The following is a 12,233-nucleotide window of genomic DNA, read 5'->3' as shown; positions in this document are numbered from 1 at the left end:
GCCATCAAATGTATCGATACGGGGTAGTCTCAATTGGACTTTTTTGGTTAACTCCTTACAGTATCCTAAACATATTATTCTTTTTAACTGCCCGAACCCCGGCTTATGCGAGTTCCCCTGTCGCTGTGTTTCGCTGTTCACCTGATTTGCCCGAGCACGCGCTTGATTTGCTGGAGCACTGTGATGGCCTATCGCCTAAAAAAGCAGTTTCTGATCCCCATACCTCTTGGCCTGACATGGCATCCAATCGAGTAAAAAGGCCCATGGCGCACCCCAGCCTGACGCTGGATACAGCCTCCGCACGGAGGCTTGCTCTCCATCTGTTCTCCCATCTTCTGGAAGTCCCCAGCCGCGTTCGAAGTGTTCGACCGACCTTCAGAGTTACCATACCCACCTTCGACCAGGACTTTGAATCCCGCTTTGTCAATACTCCAAAGCCATGCGAAGGGCCTGGGGAAGACTGACCACCCGTGAGCGACCGGGTAGTCGTGCAGATCCAGCCGGGGATGCCCCATCCTCTGTTTCCGTGGCTGACGGTATCGGTCTCCGCGTTCTCCACGAGGGCACAAACGCGGTAGTAGAGTACGTTGTCAAGTAGTTATTGCGGCCAAGTGGCGCGATTTAGCTGACGTCCGGCACAGCATCGTGTTTCTACATGGCTTGACCGGAACCCGCATCTCCACGTGGACCCATGCCAGGTCAGGTGTCTGCTGGCCCAAGGACTTCCTCGCAGCGGATATACCGAATGCCAGGATCCTGACATTTGGTTACGACGCCGATGTAGTCGGTCTTTGGGACCCCGCTGGTATGAATGGGGTCAGTAACCATGCGAGAGACCTGCTGGGAGCGCTATCCCACAGGAGAAACCAAGATGACACGGTGAGCTCTGTTCTGTCGTTTCTACAGCCTCGGAGGATAATTAACAGTCTCTCAAGGCGGACCGCAAGATCATCTTCGTCTGCCACAGTCTTGGCGGGCTGGTCGTCGAAGAGGCAATCAACTTGTCCCGGGTGGATGCCGAAGCACATATCCGTCAGATAGCGGAATGTACCCTCGCGATCGCATTCATCGGGACTCCTCATCACGGCAGCGACCTGGCGTCCTGGGCCAAATTGGCGACAAGGCTAGCTGGTGTTGTTCGAAGGGCGAATGCTGACATCGTTGACGTACTGCAACCCGGCTCCCAAATGCTCGCCAGGATCCAGAATCAGTTTCATAACTCGCAGCGAATTGCTCCGGTTGCCATCACTTGCTTCTATGAGGATCTCCCTTATCAGACTATAGGCGTGGTAAGATCCCGTATCGGCACTTCTTTGACAGCCTCCGTTGACTTTGCGTAGGTCGTGCCCCATCAGTCGGCCATACTCCCCGGTTACGCAAACTATAGTATCCACGCCAATCACCAGGTAGGTTGTACCTTGCCTGCCCGATCCCTAGCCGGTGCTAACAGGATGCGCTTCAAATCAGGAGATGACGCGATTTGCGACGAGAGAAGATAGTGGCTATACCAAAATCTTCGGAGAGCTGAAAAGATGGATTGACTCTCTGCCCGCCAATGCATCTACTCCAGTCTCCCATGCAGATTCCGCAGAGGAGAACGTACTGGGCGTCCATCCACTCCTCGCCGCCGCTGCCTCTGGCACCCCCGAGCTTGTCGAGCTCCTGCTCCGCACGACGTCGGATGTGAACGTCACCGAACCAGGCCCGACCAAGCGCAATGCGCTCCACTTTGCGGCGGCGTTCGACAAGTCGCTCAACATGGTGCCCCTGCTCCGAGCTGGGGTTGACGTCCATGCCATGACAGACCAGGGCCATACGCCGCTCTTTGTTGCCATCATCCTCGGAAACCACGAGGGCGTCCGCGTCCTCCTTGAGCAAGGACACGTCGACCCCAATGGGAGGAATGTCCACGGAATCACGCCTCTCATGGCGGCGGCTGTCAACGCGCGCGTGGAAGCCGCGCGTATTCTGTTGGAACACGGTGCGGACCCCTTTGCGACTCAGGAAGATGGCTGGACGGCGCTGAGCATTGCCTTTTCCAAGAGCTGTGCTGAGCTGGTGGAGGTTTTGACGGTTGCCATGCGTGAGCGGACGAATGGTTGAGTGGATAGTCTTTGTAGTGATGGCTTGAGGTACCTTTGTACTTCGTTGCCAATTTTGCACCTCTTCCGCCTCTCTGGTTATGGATTCCTTGTAGTAGTATCCAAAGCAGCGCGGGGCTTTTGGGCAGTAGAATAATACCCTTCGCGAAATGGCGGCAATTAGCTATTGTTGAGCATACTATTGTCTGATCATAGCACTATATGTAAAGAGGCTGAGAGAGTATCGTATCTAATCGTCGGGCGAAAACTGACCGACACCCTGGTGGGCTCTAACGTTGCTAAGTGCAAATATCCGTAACTATAGGATGTTTGGAAAGATTAGGTAACCTACTCTAAAAGAGACTAGAAACAGACTAAAATAACCTTTCTAGAGCAGAGAAGAGCTTCTTTTGGTGAAGTAAAGTGTATATATGCCCTAGGGATCCAAGGCACATTCATTGTTGCTTGGTGACCGAGACATAGCAACGAACACTAGAGTATCAATATAGAACAGTAAAGCGAGATAGAAAAAGGTAGAACATACAACAATAGCGATTCGCATGCGGTCACCCACCATACTAATGACTAACTGGCGAGGTTGTCGCTGTCTTCATCATCCAACAGAGGCAATTCCATCGCCAACGGCGGGATGCAATCAGCCAATCTTTTCACCATCAAGGCGTTTTTGTGATGCAGCCGCACGGGGTTTGTTGGCAAAAGAAACGAAAGAGCTACGAGTGCCACGTTGGCAGTCTCGAGCGAACATGTCCCTAGGCCGGGGTATGATTTACTGTCGCGTGCACTAAAAGGCTAGTAGGAACATTCTTGGACGGGACTGCTCGGGGCCACCATGTATGTGTAAATCAAGTTTGAGAGCCAGTCTTCCCATCTGCACCTTTCCCTATCGACTCCCCATCTAAATCGACACTCCAGACTCAAGGCAGACTAAATTCCCCGAGAATAGATCCAAGGTTCCACCGACCTACGCTCATCCATCCCTGACATACCATACCTGCAGTTTTACTAACCAACCCCCCCCCGCACCACCATAGAGACTCGCCCTTCGCGATCATGAAGCGGCTTCCCGCCGTTGTCTATCAGCAGCTCGTCGGAAACGGCCACATTGCTGGAATTGGTGCCCTTTCGAAAGCCTGTATTGCTAACTAGGAATTCAAAGCGTGCACGTGTTGATGGTGTCTCTAAAGCTGCTATTCAGCCAGTCGGCACTGCGCGATTGGTGCCGCGCAGGTCAGGCATTAATATTGGAGGTGGTTGCAAGGAAGATAGCCGCAATATGCTGCAGAACCATGGCTCACAAACGTTTACTGCCCTGGTCAATGGACAGGCAGCACTGAACTACCTAGGTACAGTCAATGATCAACTATCCCTGACTATCGCCACCAGGTATAAGAGCAAACAGGGAAGTACTTATATAATTGTGAATTATCACCTTTCATAGTATGTTTTTTTATATTCTATAGCCAACTACTGGTCTATCATCACCCTTAAATTCTTATGCCCACTATAGTCAGACAAACTGTCTTGATATAATATCTTAACACTTGATGTCTGTAAGAAGCCCGACCAATCTAAGCCAATCCCAACTGCTTCAACAACCAAACCTCGCCATCGAAAATCCCCCCTTCAAACCCGGCCTTGCCATCTTCCCCCTTCCTAAAGAAATACACATTCGACACCTCCACCTTATCATCCACCCTCAGTGTAAGCCAGATAATTGCACTGTTTTCAGCAACGGCCTCGACGCGGTGTCCGATGACATCGAGGGCTAGGCCCTGGATTCTGTCCAACGGACCAGAAATAAGTTGGACGAAGAGCGAGGGGTCGGAAAGTTGGATCGGGGACCCGCCGGCGAAGAAGGAAATGCTGGGGAGGTAGTAGGTTGAGAGTTTTGCGGCGCGCTCCGTGGAGGTTGGGAAGTTTGGCGAGGTGATGTCGACCGAGTAGGCGAGGATGTGTTTCTCGGCGGCCGTGGTGATGTTTGTGAGGTCTTGTTTGAGAAGGGTCATGGTGGGAAGAGGTTGGGTATTGCTTTTGCTAAATTTATAATCAAAAGAAGAAGGGGACAATGGATTGCTGATGCGGGATAGTGTTTAGTTCACTTGAGCGAGGATGCCTGCTTTTATAGTTCCTTCTCCGATGAGTACACCCTAGTATATCGGTCGAATTCGGCCGATCCCAGGACCTGCAGTACACGCCATGTTGAGGGCAGTCTCCAAGGATTGTCGATCCCTTTTTAACTTATTTCATGATATTCCATAGACTAAAATACGAAGCACATACCAGGGTTGCGCACAACTCAAGTCATGGTTTCAAGTTATCAATCCTCACTCTTCCGAGTTTAGTTACAGCGTCCAATCGCCCACCAAATCCGAGTTGACCAAGCTGTCAAAGAAAACCATGTCACTTTCGCGAAAATCCCATTCATCGCTATCCGGACCGCCACTCAGACTGTCTGGTGCTGGAGGAAGATGGAAATGATTGCTGGAGATATGCAGAAGCGGTTCCTCTCCTCCAAGACTATTATCCGTATAGCCCTCTTCCTCATCCCCAACCATCTCCTGCTGTGTCCGTTTTCTTGAACGGCAAACCGAGGCCGAATCCACAACGGTCGCCGTCTCAGCGGGCGTCATAGTGGGTGGTGCAGGTGCATGTCGAAGGACAGTATCATGTCCCGAGGTTGCCCCCAAAAGCCGCTCGCCCTGAATCGCCTGCACGGCAGCACCACTGCGCGCAACCCTGATAACCCCAAAGAATGGGATCTCAAGGCGCAGTCTGTCCGATGGGTCACCCGGCTGCAAAAATCTTTGCAGTGTGCGGATGACATGGATGCTCTGCGAACTGACAGGGTTTGCAGTACTACTACTACTACTACTACTACTACTACTACTAGTAGGATGCCACCACGTGCGCTTTTCAAAATTCGCCACAACCCGCTCCACAAGCTGAGAATCATCATTCCGCTCTTGTATGATGGTCGGGAGCGCACTTCTTTCGCCAGCTAGGAGTCCAAGGAGCAGCGTAATAGCCGCCGTGAAAGCCTGAAACTCTAGCAGATTGGAGAACAGAAGACTAGTGTGGCTCTCGCGAATTGAAACCCATCGTTTTACTAGATTCCTGGCTGCGTTGAGACATTTATTGCGCGAGTACTCGAATCCTCCCTCGTTGGTCGCACGCAACATGAATGGTAGATGGAGAAGTGTTACGAGTTCAAAGTGCCAGATTTGGCACATGATTCGCTCGAATTCGGACGAAGACTCCCTTGTGCGAGTGGTTGCTATGGTAGTTGGTATCTCCCACCAGGCTGGTGGCATTTGCGCGGCAAAGGAATCAACTTGCTCGCTGATTCTTAGTGTTGTGGAGAAGGAGTGCATGCTGTCTGCTTGGTTTCGATCAAGGATAAGGCCGGAGATATGGTATAGTTTCTTGTGATAGAGATCTGCCGGTGAGGCGCAGGGAGGGTTGTTGTCTAAAGTAAAGACCGCTGACGTTGTACTTGATGGGAGGCCGAGGATGGTTGACAGGTACCGTTCCTAGTTGACTTTAGCAGGCCTCTATACAGAATTTAGTCACAACATTTACTCCTCGGGCTATTTGATACCACAGATGACGGCGTCTAACTTCCATTGTATCCTGTGGCGCAGAAAGCGCCATTCGGTGTATGCCCAAGCACTGACCGACCGTGATGGCTTTTCGGAACAAAAGCCACGATCGTCGAAGGTTGCCAGCATTAACGGCGTACATTCCAAGGAGTGCGAGACATTCGACACCCTCCATACTCACAGTGAGTTCATCGTCAGAGGTGACCTTCTTGGTAATGAACTCGATTATCCCGCTTTCAATCTCGCGAACTGGTACTGCGGTCTGAAGTACTCGCGTATCCATCTGAGGTGGAAGCTGTTGAATGCAGATCGCGATACAAAGCAGCAGTCTTGCGAGTTGGAGCGGGTGTCCTTTACAGACAGTTGAGACATTGAACGGCCGGTGTGCGACTTTCGTTATGTCTGGTAATTGCGGCATCATGTGTTGCTGCAGAAGCCACCACCCGTGACTCGAAGCGAATAAAAAGTCCACATCCGCTTGACAAGGCAGCATCGCGGCCAGCCGTTGGCGCAGGGAATCGAGCCTTTCCGTCGTTGCGTCGGTATCTTCGGCCTGCACCCCAGGCCCTTTCGGCCTTGGTGAGTTGGGCAGCGACCTATGAGCCACGTCGGTCGTTGCCACCATGGATGCGGAAGTCGATTCACCATCTTGGCCCTGCGTGATCCTCTTCACCAGAGTCTCCAGTAACGACTCTATTCTTGCCACGCGCTGAGCCAGGGTCGGATCGTCCCCGGGTTGCGGCGAAGGATCATCCACATATTCGTGTTGGCTGAGGCACTTGGTGCCTCGTTCTCGACAGCCCGCACAAATCGAGATATCGTCCGGAGATGGGAGACATTTGACTTTGCGGCGCCTGCACTCCCAGCAGCTTCGAGTTCCCTTTCGGACGCCCTTTCGCCGGGGATTGGAGTTACTCAGCATGCTGATAGGACCTTTGAGGGATGATACTGCCGTAGATTCGTCATTTAGGAGCTTCACAGCTATTTTCTCTGACCGCTGCGTTTTCGGTCGAAATCGACCGAATCCCACGCTAATGCGCGCGGAGAAGACGGACGAAATCCTTGGCCAATAATCGTGCTGCTTACTCATAGGCAGACAACATGAACAACTGGAGAGTAGATTCTCCACCTGGCTATGACTCGACAAGATCCGTCCCGATGTTGTGGCCATGTTCAATGTTTAATTGTCAATGTCAAATAGCATATTCCCTCTATTCATAAGAGTATTATAGGTATCGAATTCAGACTAGTATAACTTTACTCATTAAACCTACCAGTGACAAGAGGACTACGAGTGCAGGCTTTGCCATTTCAACGAATACCAGCGGCCAACATCATTAGTCACTAGCGAGCGCTGGAAGTAGGGGACGGATGATATGTCTACAAGGTGACCAAAAGAACTAGGAATCGTAGCTGTTCATGTATGTGTCTTAGCTCTGTTCGAATGTCATCAGGGTGTCGGCGGTTTAAAAGCGTTATGCCGAGGGACAGTGCGGCTGTCTGTACTAACCTGGACCTCCAAACTCTTAATACCCACGTTAGCTGCCCGGGGAATACTTATTGTATTACCGTCTGAGATACAAACTGACATTCAGCTTAACTGAACGATGACTGTACTAACCTATGGCTTGGATACGACGTTTGTGTGGCACCTGGCTTCCTACCCTTCCTATCCTCCTTTCGCCGTAGATGCTGCTCAACAACTACAAAATAATACGTCTTCTCTCCAGTACCTCCTTTCCAAATCGCCTTACCAGCCTCCTCCTCGTCGTCTGTTTTGACCACCACTGTAGCACACCTTGTCCGACACGTCGGGTTAGCGCCATTTTCCAACAGCACTTCAACCATCTCGGCTGATTCCATTTTCATCGCCAGAAGCAGAGGCGGGTGGTTATAGATATCATTCGCACGAGAATATCTCCCCGGCAACGCAGCATTAACATCGGCCCCATTCTCGGCAAGGATCCTCACCGACTCCACATCGCCCATGATAACCGCTCGTTGCAACGGCGTGCCCCTAATCCATTTTCTCTGCTCCCTGACATCGACATCAAGGTTCGGATTGACACCGTGTTCCAGAAGAAGTCGGACGAACGCATCGCTCGCACATCGCCGGCAGTTGGCCAACGCAGTGTTCAACAGCCCCTTACAGAACCTATCCGTCTGCATATTAACATCAAACCCTCCGAGCTCCAGAAAGTACCGCAGACCGTCTAGCCAGCTGTACTCGATCGCCACCGTCGCTCCCTCGAACCGAAGCTCGTGCAGCGCCACATCCGGCGGAATGTGCTCCTCTATGAACCGAATCATTCCCATATTCCGTAGGCGCACAACAGTCCTCATCGCCTTGCACAAGTCACCGAAGATACCAAAGTGATGATTGCGAAATCGATCCGGCGCAGGGTATCGCGGGTCCGGGGGCGGAACCGTCTCAATCCACGCCTCCATCGCGCCCTTATTCCCATTTTCCGCCGCAACAGCCATAGCATACCTATAGTGATACCGCAGTCTATAATGCCGTGGGAACCCGTTCTCTGCCAGGATCTTTGTCGCCTCTTTCCCGCCATGCATGGCCGCGAAATGCAGTGGAACCATGCCCCATCGGTAGCAGAAAGTGTGCAATTGAGGCCGGGGGAACTCGCTCAAAACCCTGCTTAATTCCACCCCATCATTTCTCTTGACTGCGCTGCAGACAAGCGCAATCACCATATCGCTTTCCGGGGTGCCGATTCGCTTGGGTAACGGGTCCATCCACCCACTTCGTACCGCGGGCCTCTCGAACATCCAACGCGCATCGCCGGATCTTTCCCACCCGTAGGTGTCGATGATTTTCTCGACCATGTCGGCTTTCTTTGCGTCAGTGTTGAGGTTGTTGGCTGGGTCGTTTAGGACTTCGTGTGTTAATTCCGCGAAGGCTGTTGGGTTCTCTCTGTACTCTCTTATTTGGTGGAGGAGATAAAGTCGTCGGAATCGAGTGGGGAAACTGGACCACTTGTATATCTTTGTGTGAAGGAAGTTGTAGAGAGCTTTGTGGGCGAGGATCTCGTCGTCGAATGTCTCTAGTTCTAGCTTAAGCTCGTGTACTCTTTGGCAGGCTGGCTGGTAATTTTTTTCCCATTCTTCTTTCTCCTATCGACTGCGGGATAAGAGGACTTACTGCTCACGAATCTTGCCTCAAGCACCTCAGATATTGGGAGATCGTATGCAGCCTCTTGGATAATTTGACGGAGGATCTCCGTCGGGAAAGCCATCGGGACGTAGTTTTGGGCCTTGTTGTCTCTGCTGCGTTAAAGGGAACGAAAGGTTTGCGAGAAGAGAGCTGGCAGCCATGGTTTGTTTTGGATTGTCGTTGCTGTGCCACGTTCATGAGTCAGAGCCCCAGTCGTTGGAGAATTCGTCCTAATTTAGCGTGGCGCAGGACCGCGTCCTTCTTTCGCCTAGCACCCGGAGGAGGATTTTCACCTACAGCGACCTGTCTCTCAGTATTTGTACAAACTGCGAAGTAATTCTCTCCTCAAAGAAAACACCTTCTTGTTCCCCTGAGATCATGGTGCAGGTAGCTAATCATGCTGAACAGTTTCAAGGTGCTGATAAGGAGTGCGAGCGCTTGTGGAGGGAGGCACTCACACATCTTCAGCAGGATCTTGTGTGGAAGGGCTGCCAAGCTCCAAGCCATATTTATGCCAGCTCCTTTATGGCATGATAATTCTGGGAATGGTACAAAGGCTGAAATGCCATGTCTCTTGTTTCGCTGATTGTTTGCACAAGGCACGCTGAAGAACCTGATTGCAATGTGACTGATACTTGTTGCTTATGTTGGATATTTATTTGGCTATGTTGTTACGACATCAAATGGGGTGGTTGATGAGAATCTCGTGAAGCCATGTCTTCTATCGGAGTTGGATAAGTTATACTTGGATTTCTATTAGGTTGGGTATGATAAAGATAGAGCTGCGGTGGTTCTATAATTACTGGTAAGCCAAGGTCAGGTCGCGGACCAGATAGATGGGTTATACTTGGGAGCGTGCCTCTGTACGCCTTGCCCCAGAGTGCCCATATACCAGGTTATGAAAGAACTGCTTGCCGGAAATCTCCTTGAGAGAGGCACCAATCTTGAGACAACTGAGACTGAGTATGGTCGGACACCGCTGTCACGGGCGGCAGAGAATGGGCAAGAAGCAGTTATGAAGCTGCTTGCGAACGGTGGCTAGCTTGATATTACACATGGAAGTCAGCGAAAACCAATTCGGAATATACTTTTCACGTCCCGTGCGGTGGAAACCGCAATCAGAGGAATCCCATTTAGGCGATTGAAAGGGTATCCAGTGATCCTATTCGAACTTTAAAACCCCGTGCCCTTCTTTGAAATCATATTGAGCACCAGGAGGCTAAACCCAAGCATTTGGTTGTAGGAATCCTACTTGAAGGACAGACATTATTGGATGCACTGTATACGACTGAAAGGGGCCGCAATTAGCAGAAGTGATAGTATAGGCATTATTCTTGTACATTACTGTATTTCCGAATCTCTGAGAGTTACGCATTGCACCATATCATAAGACGAAGGCGGTGGGTGCGCTGGAAGGCACGGATACCGATCTTAATAGCCAAGGAGTTGACGTAAACCTTGTCACAACCAGTTGCCAAAATTCGTCGCAAAAGTCCGGGTTTGCAGAGACGAAGCCTTCTACCAGCGGATTCAAAATCGAGAGAGTTTCTGTCCTCGAGAGTGTATATCTGCCCTGCCTTGAACTATCAATAAAATGAATATCACGGTCTTCCCCTGGAGCCATCACCCTTTTGTACAAAACTGTCGAGCACTTCTTTGTGCAGTTCAGCAGTTTGGCGTTCGAGCAACAAACCTATCTCGATCCGTGGCCAGTCAGAGCAGGGAGAAAGAGAGCAAAGCCACTAAGTGTGGCGCGGAAATGTGGCTAACCTCCTGCCGACGAAAAGTCGCGAGAGAAAAAAGGCCGTCAGCAGCTCGCGCTTGGCGGTCGAATTTCAGAGGGCTGAAGGCGCTAACCCCGGCCAGTCTCAACGGGAGGCAAGAAATTGGGTGAGCAAAAACATACAACAGTAGGGATTCGCATGTGGTCACCCACCATACTACTAACCTACCGGCGTGTGGCTTAAGTACGGCTGAGCGGACGGGAAGCCCTGTTCTCCACACCCTGTGGTCGTATGTAGCTGCTTCTATCGGCTATCATCCTATCAAGTCCAAAAGTAAGATGCAGCAGATGGGATAAAAATCAACTATTGACCACCACTATGTAAAGTCCCGTTGTGCCCTTTGCCACGTTTCCATATTTGTTTATGAATTTGAATTTTACCCTACCGGGTCCAGGTATACCCCATCCAAGAAGTAGAACTCGACAATCTGTTAAAACTACGCCTGCGATCGTGCTCTACAAACTCTTGCTGGGGGCATATCTCAAGAGAAACCTCCACGGTACCTCCAATTATGTCTATAGTAGCAGCCTGGGTGGGAGCAACGGCTATCGTCAGCGATCCCGTCATTGATATGTAGGCAAAGAAGGAGTCTGAATTAAGAACCTCTAGCCGGACCCTATTTTAGGCCTTTCTTGCTAGTCCCGTTGACTATCGTCCTATTAAATGGATTCTTCAATCTGAAGTTGAGCTGGTCTTCATCTAGAAGAAGCAAGAAAAGTAACGGGACATGGTCCTCATAAAGACTTACACAGAATACAGGCATAATAGCCCAAGGTCGAACTTAATATGAAGTTCAGGAAATTATATTACTATACAAGACAGCAATTACGCAAGCACCTGAAGGGCGCCTTTTCGGAAAATCCTTGGAAATAGACGCATGCGGGATATGGTTGTACAACTCAGATAACCTACTTAGACCCAACAGAAAAACAAACAGTGTAAATCTAATAATAAAAACAACAAGCATCTACTAAGATATTCAGAATAGCCTGATTATTGATAAAACATTTACACGACAAAATAAACCTTGCCGGACACCAAACTAAACAGAAGGCATTTAGACCTGACGGTGCATTAAGGGTGGGTGCAAAATATATATCTTCTTGAGAAAGATCCCGAAGGGCCAGGACTGTCTTCACCACTACCCATATTCCGCATTGAAACCAAAGAGATACAACGGCTTTTATTATATCATCGCTAAGATATATGTACGACATTACAGCAACGGTCGAGTTCTGAGATTAACTCTCTTGGCCACCCTGGCCGCCCAAGGTTGAGATGCGTACTGATTCATTATAATCTGGGCTATAGAATGAAATATTGTGAGCTTATCCAATAAGAAGCATCATTGGTCTAGTGGTAGAATTCATCGTTGCCATCGACGAGGCCCGTGTTCCAATCACAAATGATGCACGAATATTTCTTTTGTTTTTTGCTCTCACAAGAGGCCAATTCCTTACTTGTGAACACAACCGCATTTATTTTGTTTAACATCATTTTCTTAAACCTCTAAGTTTGGGCTACTTTTTCCGATTCTCCTTGTTGGGAAGAGGCGAGGGTCACTCTCTCCGCACGCTAG

The 12,233-nt window shown here is 50.2% G+C and overlaps 4 protein-coding genes and 1 non-coding gene across 5 annotated transcripts; 2 read left to right on the top strand and 3 right to left on the bottom strand.

Annotated features, from left to right (window-relative positions):
* Positions 1-439: 439 nt before the first annotated feature.
* BJX68DRAFT_266171 (ankyrin repeat-containing domain protein) lies at positions 440-2,103 on the top strand (the record flags this gene model as incomplete). Its single annotated transcript, XM_071045421.1, has 5 exons — positions 440-582; positions 642-879; positions 936-1,289; positions 1,341-1,406; positions 1,468-2,103. 5 exons carry the CDS (start codon positions 440-442, stop codon positions 2,101-2,103), a joined length of 1,437 nt encoding a protein of 478 aa, XP_070899704.1.
* Positions 2,104-3,670: 1,567 nt separating this feature from the next.
* BJX68DRAFT_266170 (uncharacterized protein) lies at positions 3,671-4,108 on the bottom strand (the record flags this gene model as incomplete). The annotated part of the gene is made up of 1 exon (XM_071045420.1): positions 3,671-4,108. The coding sequence occupies one exon, from the start codon at positions 4,106-4,108 to the stop codon at positions 3,671-3,673; it is 438 nt and encodes a 145-aa protein (XP_070899703.1).
* Positions 4,109-4,408: 300 nt separating this feature from the next.
* Positions 4,409-6,623, bottom strand: BJX68DRAFT_275279 (Zn(II)2Cys6 transcription factor; the record flags this gene model as incomplete). The annotated part of the gene is made up of 3 exons (XM_071047815.1): positions 4,409-4,940; positions 5,004-5,632; positions 5,682-6,623. The coding sequence occupies 3 exons, from the start codon at positions 6,621-6,623 to the stop codon at positions 4,445-4,447; spliced, it is 2,067 nt and encodes a 688-aa protein (XP_070899702.1). The 3' UTR covers positions 4,409-4,444.
* Positions 6,624-6,909: 286 nt separating this feature from the next.
* On the bottom strand, positions 6,910-9,057 carry BJX68DRAFT_236052 (ankyrin repeat domain-containing protein). The gene is made up of 2 exons (XM_071039953.1): positions 8,859-9,057; positions 6,910-8,760 (listed from the first exon to the last, which is right to left on the bottom strand). The coding sequence occupies exons 1-2, from the start codon at positions 8,950-8,952 to the stop codon at positions 7,298-7,300; spliced, it is 1,557 nt and encodes a 518-aa protein (XP_070899701.1). The 5' UTR covers positions 8,953-9,057; the 3' UTR covers positions 6,910-7,297.
* Positions 9,058-11,996: 2,939 nt separating this feature from the next.
* BJX68DRAFT_t85 lies at positions 11,997-12,067 on the top strand. Its single transcript has one exon. It is a non-coding gene; the product is annotated as a tRNA-Gly (tRNA).
* Positions 12,068-12,233: the final 166 nt, after the last annotated feature.

Source organism: Aspergillus pseudodeflectus (assembly GCF_044049435.1).
Source record: "Aspergillus pseudodeflectus strain CBS 756.74 chromosome Unknown BJX68scaffold_18, whole genome shotgun sequence".
NCBI lineage: Eukaryota > Fungi > Ascomycota > Eurotiomycetes > Eurotiales > Aspergillaceae > Aspergillus > Aspergillus pseudodeflectus.
The sequence above is the reverse complement of the archived record's forward strand: the minus strand, read 5'-3'. Positions and strand labels throughout refer to the sequence as shown.

Bases quoted from the DNA above. Each gene is read 5' to 3' on its own strand.
- BJX68DRAFT_236052 (XM_071039953.1), bottom strand. From the start codon at position 8,952: ATGGCTTTCCCGACGGAGATCCTCCGTCAAATTATCCAAGAGGCTGCA. The intron at 8,761-8,858 runs GTAAGTCCTCTT...AGCTAGAACTAG, and splicing joins TGAGGCAAGATTCGTGAGCA to AGACATTCGACGACGAGATC.